Source organism: Platalea leucorodia (assembly GCF_965183815.1).
Source record: "Platalea leucorodia genome assembly, chromosome: 1".
Classification (NCBI taxonomy): domain Eukaryota; kingdom Metazoa; phylum Chordata; class Aves; order Pelecaniformes; family Threskiornithidae; genus Platalea; species Platalea leucorodia.
The window spans coordinates 113,050,351-113,077,972 of NC_138823.1; the positions used below are offsets into that span (position 1 = coordinate 113,050,351).

Sequence of the window (27,622 nt, forward strand, 5' to 3'; positions counted from 1 at the left end):
GTTCTCTTCCTCAGCTAATTAATTTCTTATTTGGTGTGCAGTCCTAGTTATATCATGAGATCTGTAGTGATCTCTGGGTTATGCACTGTCAGATAAACAGTGTATTGTCAGCACTCTGAACATTAGCTGAAATTTCTCATTGTGGTTTGCTAGGAGGAGTCTTTAATTATAGCACAGGCTTTGTGCATCTTACTTGTTATTTTTCTTGGTCCCTCTAAAGAGGGAAGGAGCAGGAAATTCCTTGACATTCAGTATGACAGAAAACTCTAGCTATGATTTTGCTAACTCTACACTTTGAGCTTGTCTTGTAATAACACTGATTAGAGCAGTGGGATCATTAAACCAAAGACATTTAACTTTGGTGACAGAGCACGTTTGTCCTGACATCATATTGTACAGACTGTAGAAGAGTGTATTACTTTGGTGGAAAGGAATTGGGTTAGATTCAGCTGTACCATGAAATATAGAATATAATTCAGTGTAGAAAAAGTACATTGTATTTTTTCATCTAGGTGCATGGGAAGCATTCACTGAGCGCCTTCAGTCTCTCCTCGCCTTTCACCTTTCCTCCCAGCATATATGTATGAGAAAGGATGGTCCACATCCACAAAAGTGTGTGGATGAGTCAGAGCACAGTGTTTTTAGAAGAAGAGAAGATAGCCCTGCAGTCCGGGTCTCAGTCTCACTGGATGTGGCAGGGTCATTGCTATGGCAGCACAGACAGAATGAAATCACTGGTCACAGTCTTTGGAGAGCCCTGTGCTACTTTGCAGGGAGATTAAGAAGAGAGCCTTAAGTGATCTTTCTATATGCATCTAGTTTTTGCCTCAGCCATGGATATTTCCCCTTCAGCAAATTGTGCTGAAGTAGTGACATGAAGACAGGAGTAGTCATCTGTGCCGTGATGCCTTGGGGGGCCTGGCATGACTTCCCTATTGATCCTTTAATTAATTACCTGCCTTCACTGCTCTGCCAGGGTGATCAGATCACAGTAAGTGAGCCCCAATCTGCCCTTCCTCATTTGCTTTTCTGTTTCTATGACTGCTTCAGAAGTGGCCTTTCTAAACGTGCCTGGCCCTCACCTCCATTTGCTAGCTGTGGTCTGTCTCACCTTTCCTTCAGTATTTTCCTTACCCCTCATGCTCAAAGCCTCATCAGCAATGAAAGGAAAATGAAAAAATGAAAAATGAGTGTAATCTCTCCTTCCATGGAAGTCTGTAGGACAGCTACAGTCTGTACAAGTTAGCACTATAAGAGACCTATCATTTTTCCTGAAATGTGGAATGTTCAGCTAATAATGTTACAGCAGAGTAAGCAGGTACACTTGTGAATTACATCCACTGAAGAAGCATGTACCTGGGCTTCAACAAAATTAAACTGATTGAGCAATGGGTGTTTGCAATTTACATTTACAGCAATGTTAATTTGCTGTATATCTGAGTAGTGGTTATTACTGTGTCTTTTGTTTGTGAAAGCAGAAGTTGTTCAGAAGTTGTCCTCATAAAATAAGAAGCAGGCAAGAAACTAAATGCAGCAATCCTTTCTCTTAGGCAAATGTTAGATGTCACATTTAACATTTGCAGATATTTCAGGAACAGTTTTACATTTTACTTTATCAACATCTTTTGTTTTTCATGGACTTTAACCTAGGTGTGAATATAGTTGATATGTTTTGAAGCATCTCAGCCAGCTTTTTGAGACCAACCAGCAGAGTTCCTTCTCATGTGCAGGGAGCGGTATTAATATTTGGCATGAAGTCTGCTGCTTGTCTTTCATCTGTCCATTCAGCTCTTCTGCTGAGAGGTCACTAACATTTCTTACTTAATAGACTGAATGACAACATTAAAACATTTGTCAGCTTTCTTGTTTTCTTTCCCAAAAAGCATGCCATTTTCCTTCCTGGTGTCGGAGTTATGAGAAAACCCACGTGTTCTCAGTGGATAGCTGGACCATGTTTTATCTGGCTAAAAACCTGACCCATGTAAGCTCTTTAACACTTACACTTTGCAGAGGTTCCTGTACCCGTTGAAAGTCATTTAGTCACCAGCTCAGAATCTGGCTGTTACTCAAAGCATGTGTCAGTATGATTTGCTGGAAAGCAGCAACTGCTTTGAAGTGGGAAATACCGCAATCCATTGCGTACTGCCCATCCCATGTGACCAAAAAGCGTATTATGCAGATATGTACACACACAGACACACACACAAAAGTGCTAATATATAAAATATCTATGTATTATAAATATGCATATAAATAATTTCTCTCTTCTTAGTTAATGCACGCAGTTATGTAGCATGTTGAACATACAATATATGAACAGTATTTTTCTAAAGCTTCTTTTTTCTGCTCCTTTTTTCAGACATTGCCATGGGATCTATGGACGGTAAGCCTGATATTTATCATTGCGAATTGGGATATTTCTGTGCCTCTGATTTTGTTGCACCCTAAACTCAGATTTATGCTGTTTTTACCAAAAGCCAAGATAAAGAATTTATAGACCATCACAAACACTTTCAAGTATATGAAGCCACTGGGGCTTGAAAACACAGAACAACAAAAAACAATCTCTGTTGCTTGGCCTACAAAACCAAAATTATGTCAGAAGTCTAGGCTAATAAGATTCACAATCATTATAGTTAAGTGTGTGTTGCTTTTATTCTCATGCCTGAATTACAGCTAGTAGGGGGTAGGAATGGATGCTTGTCACCTGTTTTAATTATCTGAAGATGTAGTTCCTCAGGACTTTAACCCAATGGACAACCATTTTCTCAAAATTCAGGAGTGAAGAGAGAATTTAACTTGTCTGTGTGGGCATACAATGAACTGGAGTTATTCACAAAAGAAGCCACTACTTTAGGAAACTGCATGAATCCTCCCTTCTTCCTCCTGGTGCCAAATCAGATACAATGATCTGCAGGAAGAAAACAACTCATTTTTGTGAGCTTTCTTTTGACTTTATGTCATGGAGATAGCTGGGCTGACTTGATGTGGAGCCTGATATGCTCATTTTTGACCTTTTGCAGCTTCAGCCAGCACAGAAATCTGTGGATGCTTCTCGTTCATTCAGATTTGCAGCACTGTTTTGTGAACACATGGTGTATGTGATGTATATTAAATACTCGTCTGTTTCTATTGGGAATGGTTAAATAAAGCCTGAAAAAACAGTCATGTATGTAGGCTAGCCAAAATTTCAAGGCTGCCATATCTAGACCAGCTAAAATAACCCAGAAATGTTTCAAATTTATTGCTCTAAACTTATATTAGATAGCTTTATCAATGTCTTCCTTTCACACAGTTTTATTTATAGCTTGTTAATACTATGTATGTATTCTGTATTATAATTATTTTCCTCTTTGCTCTAGTTTAAAAAAAAAGAAAAAAAGAGTAAGTAGTGAGCTTCACAGCTAAATGTTTGAAATTAGGGATACTCAACCTTTTACTGAGTTTATCTTAATATGTTGAGTGCAGAGTAGTTGTTGATCTTCCTTGCAGCATTTGTATCTGTTCAAAGTGGCAGTGTAGACAGCAGGCTTTGTGACCTGATGCCTTACTCTGTGCGGATGTAAATGCCTCTGCGTGGCACAAGGTGATGGAGAACCAGAGCTGCATGCTCAGGGCCCTCTGCACTGCCTGAGTGATGCAGTGATGCCTTAGTGTAAATACAAGTAAGCTCCGCTGCCACTTGGGTTGCTTCCTTTCTTGTTCACCATCTCACAGAGCAACCCCTCTTCCCAATTGAGATGTAATAGGGTACCTGCGATAAAAACGTCAGTGGTTCACAGAGGAAAGCAAGGTGTGATGAATATTCAACATACATGTAGAACTTCTTTTATAATGTAATCAAGAGGCTAGAAGTGTGGCTTAAATTCAGGGGCCTGTGATTAGTCTTCAGTGGAGTAGCAGGAGAGGACCTGCTACTTCTTCCCCATACCAATTTGGTAACTGCTGCTGGTTAGAGAACTGCTAATTAAAAAAACTGCTACTGTAAGAAAGTACATCGTGTTCTTATTTTCTGTGTTTTATATGTATGATTTTCTTCTATACAGACAAGCAGTGAATTGGTGCAGCCGGTAAGCAAACCTTCCCCCAAAATTGCAACCACTCTAGAGACATGCTTTAATTAGTGACGTGTAATATATAGTTTGCTGGTTTTGTCTATCAGTGCTGCTCTTTTACATTGCAATCTACTGCCTCCAAATGTTGCAAACCACATAGCTTTTCCTTAAATGGCTTAATTTAGTCACTTTCATTCTTTAAATTAAAATTGCTCTAGTAAAATATAAATTTTGTGTTTTCTCATCAAGTCCGCCTTTATCTTTTTCATCTTGTGTTTTTTCTTTGCTTTTCTGTCTGCTTAAAGCCTGATTCTTCAAAAAGTCTTTCCCTGTGTAACCTGGTCATGGAGGAAACCCCAAACAGTGGGTCATCAGAAGATATTAACAGATCTCAAACTAATCTAGGTTCACTCAACTGGGGCCTAGATGTTAGCACACCCAGTGTCAGCCAGGAAATTACTGCAGGCAGTTCTTTGCTTTTCCCTGGGGCAGAGCAAACCTCAAGCAAATCCACAGGTACTCTGCCTGCTAGTGTTTGGCCTGCTGTAGGTGATGCTGCACCAGGGTCAGCTTCTGTAAACGAGAAACAGAGGACTTCACTGGAGGACCATTTGGATGCCAAAAATGTCCCATGGGAAGATGTGGTGACCAATCAGCCTTTAGAGAACATAACCAGTTTTGAGACTCCCATCCTGAGAACCGATAGCTTGTTGGATGAACCCCTCCCATGTGATGTGCAAAAGGCAGAGGCAGAGCGGGAGGAAGAAGAGTGGGCAGGTGTCAAACCAAGTGAAAAGGTAGAGACCGGAGCTGTTAACTACAAGGAGGTAGAAGGTACAGAGGAACTGGAAGAGCAAGGTTGTGAAACCAAAGGAAACAGTGAGGCAGAACTTCATAAGGGTTTAGCAAAATCAGATCTTGAAATTTTAGTCAGCACAGAGGTAGAAAATTTATATGAGTTGGAAGATAATGATGGGGATGCTGGGAAAGCTAGTGGTGCTAACCTAGAAAACCCTAGGGAAAAAGAATTCAAAGGGGTCAATTTCATTGAGGAGGCAGATGGAGAAATACCATTGTTGAGCACAGGGCTGGAAGGTGAGGACAAAATAGTAGTGGACAACTGTAAAGATATAGGAAATGCTGGCACTGAAACTGAGAGAGTCTTTGGTATCTGCGATCAGGACCGTGAAAGGACATTTGAGGATGGCTTAAACCAAACTGACAGTGGTGCTGGAGAGAGTACATCCATGGAGTGTATAAACACGACGGCACGTGTTGGCCTAGAGGTAACTGACCACACAGAAAAGGACCCTACAAATACTGGAAATGTTCTGTGTGATGCTGAATTATTCAGTGCAGAAGAGTCTGGTAAAGGAACTGAAGACAATAGCATCAGCCTCCTCCCGAATGGTAGTGCTGCTGCTGAAGGTCAAGCTGCTGCTGAAAAAGAGCGGGCATTGCTGCCTGAGACAGCTGATGCTGCTAGCACAAGCTGCGGTAATCTTTGCCTAGATAATGCAGAAGACCAAGTGACAGGTAGGGCGGCAGCAGCAGTCGCTGAAGAGCATCCTAGTAGCAGTGGTGTTCCTGAAGCCTTGGAAACAGAACCCTGGCTGGCAAACTGGGATCCAACAGTTACTAATGATTCCTGGGGGTTTTCTAATCTGTCAGATGGCCAAGCCAATGGACTGGATAATTGGCCCTTTTTCCCCAAGCAGCAAGACTCAGAGGAAGGTAACATGGAAAATGTGTGGTTAGGCCTTAGTGATAAATGGTCTACACAAGACCTGGGAGGGACTGATAACAGCTGGGGAGATCTAGGTGTGAGCACAAGGAGTAAAAGTCAGGAGGCACCAGTAAAACAAGGCTTGCCTGGGGAACAGGCAAGCATTAGCAATCCTGGACCAAGCAAGGAGATAGCTAGACCCTTGGCTCTGTTTCAAATGGGAAATTCCAGAAATGCTAGCACCGAGAGTTCTACTAGTCCTAAAGACAATGAGACCAACAACTCAGATTTATCTGAAGATGAAATTGCTAACCGGAGATATGGATTATTGTACCAGGAAATTGAGGCTGATAAAGAAGAGGTACCTACCCCAGTGTGTAGCCTAGTCTAGACAAAGAGTTCCTTAGGCCATGCATAACCTTGTCGTTTAAAAACAATCCATTTGTGTGTTTCCCACTGCCCCTCCTGAGCCTGTGCTATTCTTTTTTTGAAAAATTGCCATGCAGCTGTTCATAGTGTGGTGCCCTTCAGCCGTGTAATGAAGCAGGCTGACAAAAATGTGTTTCAAAACAGTGAATGAAGCTTTGAACTGTGAAGGCATGTTGTGTCTCGCAGTTTTTGTGGTTTATATGTCTAACTTTAAATGCACCTAGTCTTTTTAATTATAATTATTTTATAAAAATATTTGAGTCACTCTGCTTTTTGTTTTTGTTGTTTTCTTTAAGCCTGTGACACCTGTTATCAAATAGCAGTGTCGTCAAATTTCTTGCTGCCTTACCCTTCATTTTATTATTTTTTTTTCTTTTTTTTTAATGTCTGGCCTACATTTTTATTTTGCAAATAAATGTTCTCATTTAATGAACAAATGATAATTTGATCTGATCTTCACTTCTACTTAGGCATCCAGCACAGCATTTAATGGATTTGCACAGGTAAGAAACATATTTCAAGATTATTGGTTTTTCTGTGCTGTTAGGAAGGGATTAGGATGGGCTGTACAATGTCAGGAAATCTGTTCTACAGATGAGCTGCACAACAATGCTATACTGACTCAAATACAGACCTTGTCTGTTCTCAGAAACTATTCCTAGGTGTTACTAGAATGATGTTAATACTCTTGGTACTCTTGGCCTGACTGAATTTAATAGCAAAAATCCAACTACCTTAGTGGGACTGATTTTTTTCCTCCTGAAAGGACTGCTTTAGCTTTTTTATTGTGCTCTTTTGTGGATTTTTCTCAGAATCCCAAAATTCTGTAAAGTGTGGTTTCCTCAGTTTCACATACTTTCAGTGACTAAGTGTGTGTATGTATAAAATGAGTTTTATTTGTTTCTGCATCTTTATTTTCATTTAAGGTATATTTTAATCTGAAAGTTAAACCTAAATTATTTGTTTGCTGCTGTGCTGATGGTAAGTCTCTGTGTTAGGCATCACAGAGAGAGCGCATGAAGATACCGTGTTTATCCTTTCAAATTCCAGGGCTGTGCCAAGATCCGAAATTTCAGGTGGATAACCTGGGGCTTCATTAATTTCCAGCATCCTTTTAGAGACTGGCTCATCCACAGCACACCCTGTACACCATTTTTTAAAAGCACCCAAAAAGGCTGAGCTTATACAAGGATGGAAATGAGTCTTCCAGTGCTTATCCATTCTGCTACAGGACGTTTAAATTAGTAAAGGATCCAGAAGGAAGGGGCAAAGCACGAGGCTACCACCTCTAATAATTAAAGCAAAATGTTTGCCCTGAGGAAATCAAAATTTGATGCCCCCACTGCAGTAGGAAAAGGATTTGGCCCATCGATATTTTGCAGATTAATTTGTTCTGAGTAAGATGCTGGAAAACATTTTTGTACCTTCTTAATGCAGGTAAAATTTTGTATTGGTAATTACTATAGTTACTATTCAAATAAAAGCCCAGAATCAAGAGGATGTGAAAATAGCTTAGAGCTAGTGTACTCCCCAGACGCAGGCACGTGTAGACTGCAAAAAAAGGTTCTGGATTTCACAGCTTAGAAGTGCATTGTGCCTGAAACAAAGTCCTTGCAATTCGCCTGTATTTAATGAAGGGTTTTTCACTGCCTTTAATAACGTCACATGGTTTAGAAGCATAGAATATATAATTGAAAAAAGAATGTCTTTAATATTAATACTGCTTAAATAATAGTTAATACCTATTTAGATTATCTATTTGTCATCTTATTCTATGTGAATTTATTTATGCCTTTATCTGAATAAACCATTAAGAAAATCAGGTCTTTCGTAGACACCTGCAAACATCCCATCTCAATTATTTTTGCATCATCATTTTTCATTTCTATATCTAGGATACCTCTGCATTTACAGTGCAATCAAATGAAAATGTGACAGAGCCTCTGGTAAGTGGTGGCTTTTGCTTCCTTTTTAAATACCTTGTAAAAAATGGCACCATTTTACCTTTGTGCAAAGATATTTTCTCCTTTTTTGTGTTTTCCATCCTCTAAATCACAAAACCTTAACCTGGAAGAGTTGGTGGGTGATTATCATTGTAGTTGTAAATCTTTACTCACTGAAACAGTCTTTCACAAGGATAGCACAGAGAAAAAGAAAAGAAAATTAGGATATTCTAAGATATGTTTACTTTTCAAAGGTGTAGTCAAACAGTTTGTTCATTTATGGCATTTCAGAAATGACAAGAATGAGTACTGTGTACAGCAAGCAGGTGATAGTACATGATGGCCATTTAAATATCTCCAGTATTTCTGTAGTTTTATCCACTCTCCACATATTAATAGTAGGCACAGTCTATTTCTAAGGGATGGAGAATCTTTTTGGAAGTGATGATACTTGGGCAGTTTCTTAGTTTCTCTTACACTCTTTGGTTAGCCTGGAGTAAGGATGTGGAATAGCAGCATTGCTGGATGAGTGCTATAGCTACTTAATAGCAGCAGAGTAATACTCAAGATTATTTAATGTGGCTTTTGTATAATGTCTCTGGTGGTGCTTGTGTTCATAATGGTTACTGCATACAGTGAGAGTATTTTTACTTGTAGCTGAAATGCGGTAACCAGTCTGAAGACTGCTTGTCCACAGGTGACTTGAAGCACAACAATGCAATCTGCATTATAATGTTACCTGTGATTTTAAGCCTGGAATTTTCTTCCATCATTAAACCTCAGGAAACTCATTAGTCATCTTACCTGGGATAAATCTATTTTGTGTTCCTCATTTCGGTCCTATTTCTTCTTTGTGAAATTCCCTAGAGCTGGCATTAATACACTACACAGAGAGATTTCTGCACAGCATGGTATAATATAATGAATGTTTGTTTATGCTATGCCAAATCCTGAAGGTCTTGCTTAGGCAGACTTCTCTGTACCTCATTAAAAATTCTGCTTAAGGAATATGTGAGAAAAGAAGTGAGAGGCTATGGGTTTTTTCCTGAAAAATAGCATGGAGGAGAAGATTTTGGTATCTCTAAGAATTTCATGGAACCTGTCTCTTCATCACAGGAGACCTTCTAGTCAGCTGCCTGTTATCAACTGCAAAGCAGCTAAATAGCTTTTGAGCTTCACATTATGCTGAGCAATTCGTTCATGGCAAATTAATCTACTGGCGTTATTTTATCTGGTTGAGTCAGCCATCTTTATAAATGGAATATGCTGAGCACAGCTTGTAGCTCTCCCCTTGTATGCATGTGTATTTGCAAAGTGATGTCTCCATTGGAGATTGCACTTTTGCTTTGAGCTATTTTGCCACAGAACTGGACATGTTGCAGGGCTGGTGATATTTGCTAGATCCTCTTGCTAAAAAACAAGCTTAGGCCAGGATTTAAAAGGGTGGAAATCCCAATAGTGGGTTGACAAATGGATGCCTTGTAGGTGACTGAGAGCTCAAGAGGGAATGCATTTTAATAAGAAACCAGGGATGTTTTTCACACTGCCAGAATTCAAGCAGTCAGTGGTTGCCCTTGTGCATACAAAAACTGATTGAGTCTCTGATAATTGCTTCTTACCTTCACTGGAGAAGGGACTATGTTGTCTGAGAACAGGCAGAACTGGGGATTAATTTTAAAAACTTGTATTTGAAGCCCAGGGTTGGTACATGCTAGTGCCAGTTTCAACTCCTGGCCTTGCCGTCATTTTCTGGAGCATTTCTGAGCAAACTGAGTGCCTTCCTCCCATTTCCATCGCCCCTTTCTGTAACTCAGGAAGCTGATCCTTTCTTTCCTTGCAAGGGAGGGATGTAGGACTGGCTCAGTTTACATATGGAATATTGAGGATGAAAATGCCCTTTAGATGCTGTAAGGCCAAGCACTGCCATCCTCTCCCTGGCAAAGCCTGGCAAGATAGAACCTGAAGCAGCACTGTGCCAGGCACAGTTCCCATTCCCCTCCTCCCTCCCCACTATCATGTGCTCCTCAATAATTTTTCCACTGTCCACTTAAAAATCAATAAAACAAAAGACTGAGGCCAAAGAAGCTCCACCTGGGGAACCTAAGGTCGAGGAAACCCCTGCTGCTGCTGTTGTGGAAAAGGAGGCCGTCCCTGCTGAGCCTGCTGAACCAGCAGAGCAGGCTGCGGTGAGTGACCTGTCCCTCATGCCACCTCCTGAGCCTCATCTGAGCCACCTTTCGTCATGGTGAATGTGCCTGCTGCATTTCAGCCATCCTTTCCATTCTTCACCATCCGTCCATGGCTGGTTTCCCCAGTGCCCGGCTGTGTCACAGCATGCCTCTCCAGCACATGTCCTCCTTTCGGCCTTAAAATGTCATTCCTTTTACGTTTGGCATTTTAGACTAAAGTTCAGCTGAGTCACTGTGGTTTCACAGATTGTTTGATTCCAGATGAACTTCAGAAGGGGAAAGGATTGATGCCATTTTTAAATGACCTTATTAGCAGTTTTCTCATTTCATTTTAAGCTGAGCTGTAAGTACTAAGCCAATGTACATCTTGAATGGTCCTTGCTAGAGCATGAAAATACCAGAAAAAAATTATTGTAATGTAAATGTCTACAAGGCTCATGGTTTTAGAAGCCAGCTGTGAGCTGAAGAGGGAACTCCAAGTGCCAGTTTGGAGAATTTTATATGTCAGCATTCAGGAAACAGTGGGAGGAAAAGAAATGGCAGCTCTGCAAGAAGAACACAGCAGGGCACCTGATATCACTACGAATTAAGAGGTGGTCTAAGATGGTAGGCATGGGTTTTTTCTGCTGACTAGCACCCCTTTTTATAACAGGTATCCTAGTGAATATCCCTTTTATCCAGCTGAGGTTCCTCTTCTACATACTGCAGTTAGAAGGTCTTGGAGGTGGGTGATAGCTGCAGGCTAAGAAACCCTGGAGGAAAAATGCATCTGTTTTTGTAGGCTGACCGTTTTCATGCTTTCCTTGAGACAATAACACGTTCAAAGTCTCTAATGAGTGTTTGTCACTGTTAGAATATGAAGATTACTACTGAAAAACTGGACAGAAAAAGGAGTTGTTTTGTGGGTTGGTTCTTCTGCCACAGAAGCCAGTGGAAGCTGTATAACTGTGCTTTTTGACCATCAAGCATAGTTTGGTGCTGTAAGTGTTCCCAGAAGAACAAGGTTCAGCTTGCTGAACCGCTCTTGGCCTTGGGTGAGTCCCTGTGTATCTTCATCTGTTAAGCAGGGATGATGATACCCAATTCATCATAAAATTAGATGTTTTTCAGTAAGCATTTGATACACTGCCACGTGGGAAGCAATATTAAATAGGCTGATGTAGATGCAAATTAGCTGAAGAAAGGGGAAGTAGCTGGCACCTATAAATGTGGCAGTGCAGAGCATGGACAGAAGACTTATCAGATATGCAGCTACTGTAATGTCTCATGGATCTGTCTCTGGAGCTGGTCTCGTTTAAAATTTTCATTAATGGCAATGGCTCAGACTCTACAAGCCTGATGGTGACATTTATCAATGACTCCAGGTTGGGTAGTGTCATTAACTTAGGGGACAGCATTAGGCCCGCTAGCTCTACCCCCAAGGACAGGCTTGTTATCGGCGGGCGATGTTAGACCCATGCCAAAGCCACAGGTGATACTAAGCAAACTGCCTTCAGCAGAAAGAAGTATTAGTGTTGGTGTGCAAGGCTCTGGAGTGCAAATGCAGTTTAGTTAAAGACCTTCTTAAAGACGGATTGATGAGTTTGCCTGGGTGGTTCCAGCTATCTGTACCATGGGATTAAAAAATGGTATCCAGCATGAATGATACGGAGAGGCAAGTTGAGCTTTAGCTGTAGCACCTGCCTAGTTATCATTCCTTCCTTACTCCCATCTTCCTAAGAGAGGAAAAATAAATTATTGTGGAAGGAAAGGAGGGCCGTGCTGGGTGGGCTGTTCTGGAGGACTTTGGGGGAAAGGGAAGATAATCCCTGTCTCTGTCCAATCCTTCCCGTTCTCTGTGGAATCTTAGCAGCATGGCAGCTATGGAGGGAAGCAGTCTCAGTGTGTTCCCCAGAACTATGTTTAGCGTTTAATTCTGATTACACTTGCATGAATTTTGAGTAGTTATTTCATTTTTTTAAATTCACTTTTTGTTCAGTTCCATGGTACACACTGGAGCAAGTGACTTCAAGATGATCCTCTTACAGTAACATAACCGAACTAAGAAAGCCCCACAGTCTGTGGAGACCAGGCTCTTCCCCTCCTGTGTGTTTTATTTTCAGTTGATATAAATCACAGTAATAACTTGTCAACTCTATAGTAAGGCAAACAATGAAATTGCCTGTCTGAGGCACACTGTTTTGTCAAACTCTTGTCCAGAATGCCTCATGTCTTGAGTAAATTTGATAGTTTGGAAGAGAGGAGGAGGGAGGAATGGGTAGTCAGTCATTGGTCTGGAGCTCTCCTCTTCCCGTGACTGAATGGCAGGGAATAATGTGGAAGGGCAGATATTAATGAAGGTGAAAACGTTGTTTCTAGATGGTTTTATTTTGATTATCTGTAAGGACTTAATGAGGAAAAACATTGTAAAAGAAGTTCACCATTTTTCTAAAGGAAGCCAGCTCCTTTTTGCCTCACACTGAGACAAAGCAATGCTCTGAAGCCTGTTGCACATCTTAAGTGCTAATTAAATGACAGGCTGTGGCTGCAGCACCACGAATCTGCTCATTGGCCAGCATGACCTTTTCAGATGATCCCTTTTGCTGCCTGACTGTCCGTGAGGAGTTCTGGGCCCACGGTCTGTTGGCAGCTGCTGTAGCCAAGGCACGGGACTGCAGAGCTGTTGGGAGAGAGAGAAACGCGGTTCAAGAGCCAGGCTATTTAAGAGCAATCCAGCAGGAAGATTATAGGCATTAAATAGAAGTTAAACAGTTTTGATTAGGTTTGTGCTTGGGGTTTTTGTTGCTTTTTGAATATGAAGTTGTCCTTGCTAATTTGGGAAAATAAGCACTTTTAGTGTTGATTTTAAAAATGTCCAAATTGGAGTCATTCTGTATTTGGCTCTTAGGGGTTGTTATTTCAGGAAGGGCTTTCCAGGACTTGCAGAGAAGAGTTTTGAAGATTAGGATTAATGACAAATATGATCAAAGCTAAGGAAAAGTACACTGAGTTGCAAAAGATGAAAACGTGTCATTTCTCGACAGCAGTTCTGCATTCGTTTGCTCTATGAGTGACAGTTTACTTTAAAAGTGGAGTTGTAAAATATTGATAGGTACTTTCTTATTGGGAATCTTTTCTCGAGTTTAGTAACTTCCAGTTTGGAGTGACAGCCACTAATCAGTTTAATTTTTCTGTAGTAAGTTTCCTGTCACATCCCATTAATCCAGAAAATTTATGTCATGTGTTCTTCATTGTAGGAGCTTTGCAGTACATTTTCTGGTAGGGTTTTCATTTAAATTAGGGAGAGAATGGTCCAGGAGATAGGGTACCACTTGCCGCTCAGGGAGTTTTGGATTCAGTTACTTGCTGTTCCGTAGTCTGCCTGAACAAGACTGCCAAGACTTCATTAAAAGAGCTCGTCAGAATTGCTGCCTGGGATCTCGTTACGTATTTTTGTCTTGGTCCTTCAGGTCTCAAATGCCATAGAACAAACAAAGTTTTTGTTGGTAGCTGTCAAACGTTGATCATTTTTGGGGAGGGGATAAAATGTTTGGTAATTAAAGGGACAGAATTACCATGTGCACCAACAGAAGCGAATTTAACCACGGTAAAAAGTCCTTGTATGGACTTCTGCACACCAAAACAGTTGTTTCCCTATTTCCATAGCGTCCCCAAAGGCAGCTGTAAAATCCAAAGGATGCAATCTAAAGGATATAATGCATTAACCGCTGATTTATTTCTTTTTCAAATAATACTACCCCTCTCGCCACATCAATTTTTCACATTCAAACAAAGATGACATGAGGACATTATAATAAAGTGAAAGCTTATGAAATCTTGTTATTTCCCTTACAACTTCTCCTACGTGTGAGACATAGCGCTTGGAATTGGGAGCACTGCTCAGAGATTGGCTTTTTGACTTCCGTTACGCTCATTAGTTTGGAAAGAGCCTTTCAGTGCTTTGCATCTGATGCCTGCCTGGACTCTGATGTTCTCCCATTAAAGCAGTCAGACACTCAGCTAAGTACTCTGGTTTTCAAAGCTGTGTAGAAGCGTATATGAAACTACGTCCTGATAAGCTTTTTGCAGACACTGAGCAAGTACAGCAGAGGGCAGGAAACAGCCTGCAGCTTTGAGGGTATCTAATTATGGTTGAATCCCACTGTAGGTACAATACCCAGTGCCTAAATGGCGGAGCATGTCATTTGGGAGAGCAATACAATGGTTAGATACAGAAGAGCGGTCAACTGTGTCCAAATTCTGAGTGTGCAGGTGCAACGTTGGAGCATGAGGCCATTAAAAATGTATGGCTTTTGTATATGGGAGAGAACTGATGTAGAATAGTGTCATTCTGTTGAAGTCTGCTGAAGCAGATTTTTCTCTGTTTATGGAAATAAGGTGTTACTTTACTCAGATGTTATTTCAGTCATCCTTTTTACTAGGCTTTCATGCCCTAAAAATGGTACAGTTCATGCTACCGTGCCTCTCCTCTCAAACCCCACCATCCACAAAATCCCAACTTCCAGCTAATCAAAAAAGCAAAAGCAAAATGCTACTAATTTGACTAGTGCACAATAGTGAAATTAGCTTTGGGGAGTCCCAAGCTTTGGGAAGCGAGGGGAGCTCTCCTTACTTTCCCCTTTCCCACCAAAACTGTGCTTTCAGTTAACCTGGAAAACTATCCTCATTTAAAAATATGTATATGTGTATATTAGATTCTTCTGCAAAGATGCCCCAAGCTGGGCTGATGGGATTCTTATGAGAGAAAATTGCTAGGGTATTATTAAGAGAAGGGCAGAGGCCGGTGCATTCTCAGCTATAAAGTGCAGGATGATGCTCATTTCTGAAGGCAAATTGACTTGTAAATATAGCTGATGGCAGAAATTCAGTACTTTTTAATAGTAAAAATAGGGAAGGCATCTATCTACCGACTTGCAGTTGGACATAAAGCTTTTATGGACAATCGAAACATTAGTGTACATCTTTTCTGTAAAAAAAATAAAAAAGTGAGACTTCTGGGGGTGGATGTGGGCATGTGTGCATCGCTAGAGTGGGAAATAATTGCATTTTGCTGTTGATATTTGTTTTTTTCTATTTAAGACCCTCTACAGTCTCCTCAAACTTACTATAAAATGGAGGATTCCACGGCAGCTTCAAAAAAAAAAAAGAAGAATTAATCATAAAAAAAAAAAAAAAAAGGTTATATAACACTGTAATTTTAACGGGATAAAGCTGTGAGAGGTTTCTATGGTAACGCTGCTGTCAGCAGCTGCCTTGCCCTGGCATCTGGCCATGTTTGGGACTTATGAGGTGACTGCAGGCAATACTAGAAGATTAGATTAGAAAAAACATGAGTGATACGAAGTTTGGATATAAGTCAGCATCCTTTTATTAAAAAAGAAACATGCAACCGTTTCAGCTGAGACGTGTAGGAATTTTGGAGTGACAGTTGTGGGCATGGGATGGCAGTTAGCTGGAGCCCGAGTACTTGAGGTCTCCTAATTTCTGATTGCTAAAGCGGACAGTCCAATCTACCATGCCCTCACATAGGTTTGTATAACTTGTCTTCAGCCTTACAGCTCTTTTGAAAAATAACCTAGCTGTGTTTGCAAAGTAGCCTCAAAATTTATTAGCAAAGTAGATTTCCATACCGGGGCTTTGAATTGCTTTTCCTCAGCAGAGTGTCTTTAGAAATAGCCTGTGTCTGCAGGGAGTCAAACCTGAACAGAAAAACAGCACTTCCAGCTGTTCCAAACCAGGCCTGAATTTTAACAATTTTGACTGTTGACCTTCTGTAGAAAAGGACCTAGTGTTAGATGGCATCTGTGCTGTAAAAAGTAATATTTGGGGGGAGCCCATTCCTGTTCGGTGCATTTGGTCCCTTGAACACCTAAATGGGTGTCAGATTTGGAAAACCACTGACACGTCTAATTTTTTAAATGTCAGGCACCTGCTGCATGTACCACTGAATATAGACCTAGAGAAAGGTGATTCTGCAAAAAAAAAGGATGAACTTTGTGACCCACCTCTTTTGAACAGTCCCTTTAAATGAGTTGCAGTCCAACATGAGTGGAAGAAGTAAGTTTTTTAGAAAGTTTACCTTGAAACGCTGGTGAGTTGCAGGGGCAGCAGCAGGTTATAATGGGAACAGTTTGAGTCTTGGGTGGAAGAAATTTGAGCTTGCTGGAAACTGCAAGGTCAGCAGTGTTGTGGGTTGCTGCTTACTAAAAAATTCTTCAAAGCTGGTGCTATCATGAGAATACTGATAATAAAAGTAAAAAAAATTGCCTTTAGCACTTAGTGTCATAATGATGACATATGTAAAAGGTTTTATTTGTTGTTTTTTAGCCTATAACTGCTTTTATTTCAAATTATATGTGGCAGCAAGAATCTTTCTGCTTGCTATATACTATCCCATTTAATTCCAGCCATTCATTTCATTGCGTCCCATACATGCCGTGCTTCCATTAAGCTTGATTAATACCAATTTCTCTGCAGCCATTGCTTCAGCATGAGTAAGGTGATGACCATATTTCCTCTTTATACAGGACAGTGTCGAGGCAGGGGATAAGGAGACAACTGGAGTTGCTGAGAAAGAAAGCGAGGTACATATGAACAGCCTCAAGAGTGTGGTTGTCCTTGAATATCTTCAAGAGAATCGTGGCGAAAAATATCTTTGTCATTTGCATGTCACCAATATGCAGGCCTACACGATGCAACCGTGACCTAGCTGCGGTATCTATTCTAACACTGCACAGATATATCTATATCTGTGGTATATGTACTAACACCAGAGCACCTCTCATTTAATGCAGGGCCTGTCTTGGAAACTGCCTGTTGCAGCAGTATAGAGTGATAAATATCTCAGGGCAGCAAACAAAGCAGCTCCATGGTAGAAGGAGGTATAATGCTGTTTCTGTTGACATTTGGAAATAAGTTGCATAGATTCCCAGTAGCTTTTACACTTACCATAAATTTGTTTGCTGAGCCTTCCCGCAAACATCTTTATAAAAAGAAAAAACTTTGGTTAATCATTTATTTTTCCTAGCACAGTATGCCCTGAACTAAAACGGATATTTGAAAATAATCACGTTACGGGTTTGTTTGCTAAAGCACAAATCTGGCATCAAGTTAGATACAGTTAAAATCAAATTGCAAAGCAACTGAAAAGCTCATTGACATACTTTAAGCTGTACATGTGTGGACTCAAATGATTGTATTTTGCTTATATTTCTTCAGAGGTGATAAAACTACTTACCCTGAATCCTTCTATACTAAAGTGAAACTATAATGTGTTCAAACATACACAGAGAGCAGCACAAGAGGAATGGCTACATATTAAATGCAGGGATAGAAGTAGGAACTGAGTAAGAAATTGTAACTCCTAGTTATTAATCACTTAGGATTTGTATCTCGAGGTGCTGACAACCTCCTTTTTTGTTGTTATTCATTTTGGTGCCATAGTGTCTCCATTCACTTTGGTGTCAGAACATGGTAAGTCCAGCTGTCCAAGCTTGGGTTTGTTACCCTGCTGTAAAACAGCATTAGCTCTGCTAGAGTTGAGGATGTATCTGTGGCTCCAGGGTACCCCAGTGCCACTGGGAAGTGAATTTGGGACTCACTGGTGCTGTACTCCTCACCAGCGCTGCCGCATCCGTGTAGAAATCACTGGAATTACACTAGCAAGAAAGTACAGGATGGGAGTGGTAGATCAAGCCCAGCTTGGTGTGGACACAGTGCAAGGGAGTGTTGCGTTGCTTCTCTAGGGTTGGCTTGCCACTCCCAACAACTCTGCTCCAAGAAGAAACATGCAAGAAATGCCTCACTATCCTGTGAGCACCAAGGCTAATTCTTTGAAATCTTTCCTCTTTTTTCTAATACCACTTGTCCTTATAAAGTTGAGATCTTTTATCTGGTGAGTTTGACCCTGTGTTCTGTGTAAAATAACAGTATTACTGTACGCAGAAGAGCTGCCATCAGAGATCAAGCTATTTGCTAAGGTGATATCTGGCCTCCTGTGGAGGGTGGTCCCTCTGATACTGCAACTTGCATAACAAATTCTTCAGTACTACCCCAGAGGCCTTCCAAGACTTTGCAAGCAATTGATGTATTCCCTAAAGCATAATGATTAGTTCCTCTTGATGTTATATTAGCTAGCTTAGCTGCAATTACAACCGTCATAAGAATTACCCAGTCCCTTTCTAAATCCAGCCATGGGGCGAGATCTTCAGCTCTGGAAAACCAGCATAGCTCAGGGAGCTCCTCTGGCAGAGCCCCAGCGGCAGGCTCGGCACCCCTCCTTCTCCTCTCCCTGGGCTCATTCTTGCTGCTGCTGAATCCGTTGCATTGTGTTGAGCTGACAGCGATGTTAACGAGAGGAGAGTGCAACTGTGTGAATCGCCTGCATCTTAGGTAAAGAAGCATTCACTTCTGCTGCAATTAAAACAGTCAAGTGGTTCTTCTGTTGCAGCCCTCATTATACTGGATGACCCTTTCTTTGTCCCCTGTGTGGTTAGTATAATGGGACAACTGTCCAATTTTCAATAATACTGCTAGATATATCTAATTTGGAGTACTATTTGGCTGTCTAATATTATTGATGACCTATGGAAAAGAGGTTTCTAGGATTGCTTTTCAATATGAAGTAAGGTAATACAGGTAACTATATCTGCAAGTATGCGGTTCGCCATAGTTGGGTATGAATTCAGTGGGATGAGCCTCCCTCTTTTTTTCTTTTTTTTTTTTTCTGTACTAATCAAATATATTTCAGGCTGATAGTGAGTTTTTTTCTGGGTTACCTCACATCCATTTTTGTAAAAGCTTTTTTAATCATCCAGCTTGCATTGGTTTTGTACTCTAAGACACACAACCAAATGATTACACAATTGTGAACTGTGGTATACATTCAGTGACTCATGGCTACAGGCTGTGAGAGCGTCACCCTTTCAGCACAGGGCATTTGAGAGCTGATTCATGTAAATTAGTATTCTCCTCCTTAGTGAAATAAAATGGGCTCTACAAACCCAATAAATAGAAAAGAACTGTTGATCCTAATCACAACAGACAGCAAGATCAATTTCTGCAGCATGCTGTTAGAAGCGCATGGTATAAAATCAATCTGATATGCACTCTGTTCCTCCTCTTTCCTACTAGCCTCTTCCAGGGCTTCTAGACTCAACGTTTATTTGAATACCTTCTTGGGTCAAGGCTGCTAAAATTGGTAATACTCTGAGTGGCAGGCTTGCATGCCTTACAAGTCACAGGAGAAGATGTCAACATCTGCCCATGTCTTTTGATGTTACTTCTTTTTACGATAGGGCATCCTTCATCAGCAGCATTTTCAATTTAAACTAAAGCTTCTCCAATGATTTCTACAAAACCCTATAGTATTTTCTGTCTTCAGGGACTCCAGAAGAATTTCTTTATCACATCAATTAACAACAGTGAATAGGAGTACTGCTGAATATTAAATATTGCTAAAAAACAATGCCTGAAGAGTGCCCATGAACAATTGCAGGTAGTTCAAGTTGAGTTCAGGTATCTGAGTTAGCCTCATCCGTGGAGGAAAGATCAAACTGAGGAAACAAAGAGTATCAGGCTGTTAACTGGAGATCAGAGATATTTCTGCAAACTGTAGCTTGTCGTTGGTACCTAGAAAACAATTTTTCTTCAGTGTTTTTACGTTATCCTGGTGCTATCTGCTGTACGCTAAAAATTCCATGTTGAAGTGAATTGGATTAACAGAATGAGCTTTGTCATTTACGTTCCACCCTCCAACGCTTAAGATTAATCCACTGTAAGTATATATCCAATATGCTACTGTAAGCATATACCAGTATATACCAATACAAATATTAGGGTGATACATAGATTACAGCAACAGTCTCTGCTGGAGGAAGGATTCAACATTGATCTATAGGTAGGCACCTTTCTATCCACCTTTCAAGAACTGGAACAAAACACACATTGACTTTTCAACATGGACTGATCAAAAATGGTTTAATCACGTCCAGACTGAATGGGCTTTTATGTATGTTTCTTTTTTTTATACTGACCTAGCTACAGATCTTTGTTTATATTTTTTTCTGATATCTGATGGAATCTGAAGATTTCTGATCTTTATTCAGCTGTAGAATATATTTGCTTGCTGATATAGCCCAATTTGCAAGTCTCTCTATTAGAAAGGAGTGTGTAATTAAGGCAATATTTTTGAAGCCAGCCCAGGTCTAGAGGTAGGTGACAGTAGCTGGAGAAGGCTTGGAGCCTCTTCCCGAGACCAGACTCCACTAGCACGGTCCTGTAGACCCCTGGACAGCTTGCAAGCTCCTTCTCCTCAGCAGAAACCTGTGGTGGATTTCTTCCACAATACAGCTTGAAGGCAAGAGAAGGAAAAAATAACTTGCCAAGTTACACAAAGATGTGCCTGGTGAGGTTTCATAAATATCTCTCTCCCACCTGTTAATCATCTCCACTGTGCAAGCTTACCCCTGTGCTCCCCACGTGGTGTATCAGGGCAGGATGGCAGCCCCCAGCACTGCTCTCCCCCACAAACCAGGAGAAACGCCAGTAAAGCCAAGCCCATGGGTTGGTACCACCCAGGGAGGTCACGGAGCAGAGGCTGGTCCATGGTCTCTCCAGCAGATATCCACAACTTGTATTCTGAAAGGTCCGTCCCTCCTGTTGTTTGTAGGGGGTACCTGCCACCGAGGGGGCTGCGGCAGTAGAAGACAGTGCGGCTGTGGCAGCAGGAGCTGGTGACGGCGCTGCTACCACTGAGCAGGAGGGTGTTGCTGAAGGTGACAAAGCTCAGGGAGAAGAAAAGGAAGCTGATGTGTCTCAGGTAACTCATTTTGGTTCATGGGAGAGTGTATTAGGGGAATCGGGACAGATCCAGCAGCCCGAGAGAAGCAAGGCTGCTGTAGCTCTATGCCCCCAGCTCCAACTAGTAGCAAGGGTGAGGCTCTCCTGGGATAGCCCTGGGAGGGGCCCACACCGGGTGTCCCTTCTTCTGAGTCCTTAATTTGGGTTGTGCCTGCCTCTGTACCCCTGTGCTCCCCTGGGCTTGAAGAGATGGGACTCGATGGGCTGATGGCTCCTGTGATGGGCATGGGAGCAGCATGGGCAGGGTATTGTTTGGGCTTCCCTTCCTGCTGTTGTCTCTCTGTGCTCCTCTGTGGAGACGAGCTTTATCACATAACCTAACAGGGCTTTCTGGAGAAACAGGCAGAGAAAGTAATGGTTTTTTCTTGTCTCCTGGCACCATGTCCTATAGCATTACTTTGTTTTATGTAAATCACGGTGGTCAAGGTATGTATTTGCATCTGGCCTGCTGCCTTTCCTTCTGCAACCTCTCAGAAGCTAGGGAACAGCTACTAGAGCAGACCCTGCAGCTGGGCAGCCAGTTGCCACCTCCTGTCATTGCACATTGTATTTCTTCTGTGCACCAGAATAGGATGGCCTGGCAGAGGATTGGCGAACACGTTCTTTTCAGGTTGGATGCTCCAACAAGTTTCATTAAATGCTTTTTGTCCTAGGCTTCATTATTGGTCAGATGCTACCTACTTAGCCTTTTTGCTTTCTCTGCTCCCAGTTACATTGCTGTAAATCAGGAGAAATCCCCTCAATCAGTCAAAGAAATAGGTCATGTTTCCTTCTTTCATCACCTTTATGTCATTATTGTCCTGCTGACTTGAATTCCCAAAGAAATATAGGACAGTGACTCTGGGAACTTGTAGCTTTACCCAAACCCACCCAAAGTTAAGAGCAGGGTGGAGGAGAAAGGTCTGTTCGTTTCCATGCACACTGAAAATGAAACCCAAACTACCTGCAGAGCATTTTTATTATTTACTGCAATAATTAGTGCTAATATAGAAAGTAGACTTAGGAGGACTAAGGGGAACAGTGAAAACAGGGAAGTGATTACTCCTTTACATTCTTGTACAAGTACTGGTTTCTGTCTTAATGTAAGAATCCACTGTGGAGAAGAAAGAAATCCCCATTCCCGTATTTGCCCTGTGCAATAAACAAAAAATTATGTTCTCCTGCTTGAAATAAAGTACTAAATACTCTTTTGGTACTTTTGTGTTTTTTTTTTTTTTTTTTTTTCTCCCAGGAAAAGGTTAGCAGCATCCCTTCAGTAGTAATAGAGCCAGCATCAAACAATGAGGGCGAGGGAGAAGAACATGAAGTCATCATGAACGAGTCCAAAGATGCTGCAGCAGACATGGGCACTCAGGGCACTGACACTTCTCCCAGTGAAACTTCCCAAGTTGGAAGTGAGCAGAAACCGACTGAAGAAATGCAGGCTGCGCCTTCTCAAGATCAGCCCGTTCCAGCAGAAGACGCAGCTTCAGCAATGCCACCTGGCTTTCTCTTTAAGGTCTGCTTCCTCATTCTTCTTTTAGACATCCGTTCAGATCTAGCTTCTGTGGATGTGTGTGTCTGCGCAGGCAGTGTGATGATTTCTTGACACCAAAGGACGCTTCGTTTAACAGCCAGACGCACACACAAATACACGCAAACACAACTTTAACATTGTGTTGTTGCTTCATACATGAAGTCCGAGAAGATACATTTTCTGTACACCGTTGTTGCTGTGCATATCCTTATGTAGCTGTAAGACTCACTGAAGTAGAACCCTTTCATCTCACCAAATTACTACGGAAAATGAATATATTGAGTAAAACTGCACTGCTACAGAATTAGTCAGCAATATTGTATGATATATGTTAACAATATATCTGATATACTAACAATATATTTGATCTGTAACGTCCCTTCCAACCCAAACCATTCTATGATTCTATGAGTATTAAAAAATGGCATTTTTCTGGCCTGAAAATCTGTAGTGGAAGTTTTGGTTCTATTGAAACCCATGGGACTTCCAACAATTCACAGTAATGAAGCTAAAATGTCATTCTGTGACTTTAGTAATATTATAGTTCTAAACTGTTAGGGTAATCAAACAGAAAAGTTTAATGAGGCGTAAGAGAAATTCTCTCCTTGGCTGGCAAGACCCATAGGGTTTCCTGGTTCACAAGATTCTTTGATAATGCTTCTCACTTCAGAATCACTGAGCAGCAGAAAAGCTCCTGGAGGATGGATGAACTTTACATGCTTCCTATTATAATTTGCATAGTTCAGACTAATTAGTCCCATGGCACTCCGTAAGTGTGCCATTCTTCTTGGTCTATTCTCATTGCTCAATATTTTCAGCAAACTTTGAGAATAACATTAAGGTGAGGGTGAACAGTATCATGCAACTCTGACTTAGACATGCTGACACAGTTCATCTTTTGTTTTTCGTCACACTCTCTTGGGTCAAACATAAATAAGGAGAAGCAGAATATATGCCTGCCACCTGGTTCTTGATGCCATTTTCTTTCATTATTGCAGAGTTACCATGGAACCGGCTGTGCTTTGAGAAAATTAGAATAGCATATCTCTTAAGGAGGTAGAACCATTTAGTTAAAATGATCTGTTCACAATGGCATGCTGATCCTGCCAATGTTTTAATAATCACCCTTTTGAAAGACAGATATTTTTGGCATGCCCACCTGCCAGTAGATGGGAGCTCTTTCCAGGGCAAACATAAAATAGGGTTACTGTTACTCGCCTCTGATCACCTATTTAAATTGGTGCTGTACGTCCAACTCAAATTTCCATGGATGTTTACTGCAAGAACACTATCTGGTGGCCACAACAAAAGAACGAGTGAGAGAAATAAGGGTGGTAGGACTTGTCTGAGAGGCAGGACTTGTGGGGTGTTGCAGTATCATCTGTCCTTGAGGTCCTGTGACCTTGGGAAAGGATCTTATGTTTCCTTCAGTAGTTTCAGGAAGAGTTACTTAAGTTGTTCCTGCTTCCAAGGATATGAACAGAAAACTTTGACATGAATCAATGTCAACATTAACGATTTGAATGTACCTACCTATAGCCCTATGTTTGCATAAAGAAGGCACATATTATTCTTTTTTTTCAATAAAGATTTAACAGAGAATTTTGTTGAGAAAATTTCTCCATTTAGATCATGTCTATATGTTTGGTGTTATTTTCTTCAGGTTGAAGTTCTACACGATTTCGAGGCAGCTAACAGTGATGAGCTTAATTTAAAACGAGGAGATATTGTACTAGTAATTCCTTCTGAGACCACAGCTGATCAGGTAAAAACATGTGGTTCTTTCTTTTGTTGACGTTTTTCTTTGTTTCATTTTATTTCTCACAGATTATAGTTAATGGGAAATGTGTGTTCAGAATGTCATTACTGTTAGAAAACATGAAGATTCTAATTTTGTCTTTGCACTTCGTTCCATTTGAGACTAAATGGCACAGTTGTCTACAGCTAAAGTCCCGGATACGTGCTACTAACAGGATCTGGCCTCAGCATATTTTCTAGGGCTTTTTGTATGCTACTTTGTAGTGGATTTTATACAGGCAGACATGCATACAAAGACTTAATACAGAAGATGAATTACAAATTGTGCATTATGTTGCTATATATCATCTTGTCTTAACATTGCAGCAAAACTGATTACATGGTCCTGAGATGTTCAGAGCTTTTACACGTGGATTTGGAGAAATAATACAAATTCACGCACAGAGAGCACTGAGACTGCACACAAATTGTGGTGTCCTACAGCCAAAATGTATGGAGGTGCTGCTATGTGTGCTGTGTGACTCCAAAACTAACTCTGCCCTCTGGAAGCCTGAACCTGAACTAAACAACAGTTTAATTTCATTTGAGAGATCTAATTTTGAGATCTAACAGTGCCTTTCAGGTGAATTTCTAAACAATTTTATTCCATGTGTTAAAGTGAATTGCAGTGAAGCGAATTCATTTTTGGTCACTGCTTTAAAAGAGAAGACCATACTGTACACTGTTAGCACCAGCCGCTTCATGAGCATCTGTTAGTGCCAGTAGTATTGGTGAAAAGTCTCCCATTGGTTTGGGGGTTAAGAGGTGGGGGCCTGGATCCTGCCTAGTGAGGCAGCTAAGAGCACTGCTCTGAATGAAGAATATTTCTTAAAATAGGTCTAAATACTAACGCCCTAAGCACATATGAATGCTGGGAACTGTATTCGAAATTGTTTCGATGGTTGATGATGTCCAAAGGTAGGTAATAACCGGTGTTCTTCATCTCATCTGAGCTTTCTTTTAATACAATAGACAAGTAATTGTTTTTTATGTTTGTTTGTTTGTTTTTTAATTTCAGAATAAAAGGTTTTTCTTCCAGCAGGGCACTTTGCTCTTTTTATAGAGATAGATTCTGTTATCCTTACTCAAATTATGCTGCATCTTACCTCATGAGCCGTTCAACTGATTACGTTATCAGTATTTGCAGAATAGGACACTGCTGTATGGACAGCAAAATCTGCTGTCTTCAGTCCGGTTTTCTTAGGATGTTATGTATTAAATATGCTTGATCTCCACTTGGTGAATCCATGAAGTATATTCTTCTCTTGTCATGCGCATCGAAATTCCATTAGCATTAATTGGAGTAAATTGTGTGCAATGATGGAGAAAATAAACCTTTATGTATTCATGTTTCTGAAACCATTCTGGTCATATCTTTATTACTCAGGGCATATTTGCCCTTCATGTTTAACATCACTATAAAGCGTAATCTTTTTGTCTTTTGCCAGGTACTTTGTTGATTTATATAGAGTCTTTTTATCTTTGTTATTCTTTATTCTCCTTCAAAATTGACCCATCTAAAACCATAATTCTAATATAGCTGGTAACATCAGCCTGTGTTCCCTATTCAAAGCAAACCAGTCCCACCCAGAGGCTTCAATTTTTCCATTAGTCTTGAGTGGAAGATATTATCCAGTAACACTGTTAATTCCTTCGTACAATCTACTCTGCCTGTGCTGGAAAGCTGTAGTTCCTCTCTCCTTCCTCTCGGATATTCTACGTGCTTCAAAAATGTGTCCCCAGTTACATATACCCAGCGAATGCCATACACAAACTCTATCTGCTTTAATGATGCTTATTTTGGGGCAGAGAGCCAGTACACCACCACGTGCAGCCACTGAGCAACACCAATGACTTGGTGTTATATGCAAAGATCTGTTCATATTACTCTATCTCCTTGTGTACTCTCTGTGTAATAATAATATGGCAGCATTAGAAATTCCCTGTTCATCATGGCTTTGCTCTGGCTCCTGTTCTTAAAAGGAACAAAGCACAGGGTTAGTGAGATGAGAACAGGTTGATCATTCTAAAAAAACACTGAATTGATTTTATTCCAGGTAGAATTGATAACACTTAGGAGAACCCAGCACTTTCCAATAAGAAATCTCTCTTTCGATTGCTTGGGCTGTGGGTTTGGTTTGCAATTTTGCATGTCAAATTCTGGTTTAGATTTCCAGAAATTTTTGGAAAAATAGTTGAATATCAACTAAGTTTGAGTTTCCAGAGGTAGTAACTCCAGAGGATACAAGAACTGTTATTTCTTCTGACTGCCGATACATGAACGAGACGAAAGAACTCTCAGGAAAAAAAAAAAAATCAGATGATTTAAAGCTGTTTTTCCCCCCAGCTGTGGTGTTGTGTAATGTTTCTGGCCCACTGCTATGCTCTTACTGCACCAGTGCACCAATATTATTGTGGGAACTGTGAAAAAGTTTCGACAGAGATTTGCACAAATGCCAGTCTGGTATAATACTGGATGACCTGGAAGACAGATTATCCAGTTTTGAATTCAGCTAGGGGTTAGACGGGCTAAAGGCCATACAGTATGCTCACAGTCACTCAGTCTCACAAAACCGTGGGCTGGTACAACAAAGAAAACCATCTGTGCAAAATCAGAGGCTGCTTTTTAACCAAAGCACCAAATCTTTTAGCCATGTGACTCTGAAATGTCTTCAGGTCTGAAGCTCGTAGGAAGGGAGGGCTGAGACCTGAAGTCTAAGAGGCTCTGTCTTTTTCCTTGCAGGAGGCTGGCTGGTTGACGGGCATTAAGGAATCCGAGTGGCTTCAGTACAGAGATGCAAATAGTTATAAAGGACTTTTCCCAGAGAACTTCACACGCCATCTGGAGTAGTTCTCCACTCAGGCAGACAAACGTGGTATGAAGCTCAGTCAGTAGGTTTTTAACCTCTTTGAAACACAGGAGCCCACTTTTTGTAGTTTAAGCTGTTAATGGTTTACAGACTGGTGCCAGACAAAGCTTGTTGAAACATATCAAAATGAGCATGAATGCAAACAGTTAAGCTAGCAATTTCTGAAGCAGTACATGAAAAAAAATCAAATAAAAAAGAAATGTCCTTATTTGTTCACCCGTACGTGGCAACAGGTTT

The 27,622-nt window shown here is 40.8% G+C and overlaps 1 protein-coding gene across 1 annotated transcript in view; it reads left to right on the forward strand.

The window, feature by feature from the left end:
• The window catches only part of AMPH (amphiphysin), a gene marked incomplete at both ends in the record, with an annotated part of 123,341 nt that extends 95,975 nt beyond the window's left edge, over nucleotides 1–27,366 (forward strand). The window contains 10 exons of the mRNA XM_082331623.1: nucleotides 2,360–2,383; nucleotides 4,047–4,070; nucleotides 6,681–6,713; nucleotides 8,106–8,156; nucleotides 10,223–10,339; nucleotides 16,870–16,926; nucleotides 21,012–21,161; nucleotides 22,434–22,700; nucleotides 24,382–24,483; nucleotides 27,259–27,366. Coding sequence (XP_082187749.1) covers nucleotides 2,360–2,383; nucleotides 4,047–4,070; nucleotides 6,681–6,713; nucleotides 8,106–8,156; nucleotides 10,223–10,339; nucleotides 16,870–16,926; nucleotides 21,012–21,161; nucleotides 22,434–22,700; nucleotides 24,382–24,483; nucleotides 27,259–27,366 — 933 coding nt within the window. The remainder of the gene's footprint in view (nucleotides 1–2,359; nucleotides 2,384–4,046; nucleotides 4,071–6,680; nucleotides 6,714–8,105; nucleotides 8,157–10,222; nucleotides 10,340–16,869; nucleotides 16,927–21,011; nucleotides 21,162–22,433; nucleotides 22,701–24,381; nucleotides 24,484–27,258) is intronic.
• Between the last annotated feature and the right edge of the window lie 256 nt (nucleotides 27,367–27,622).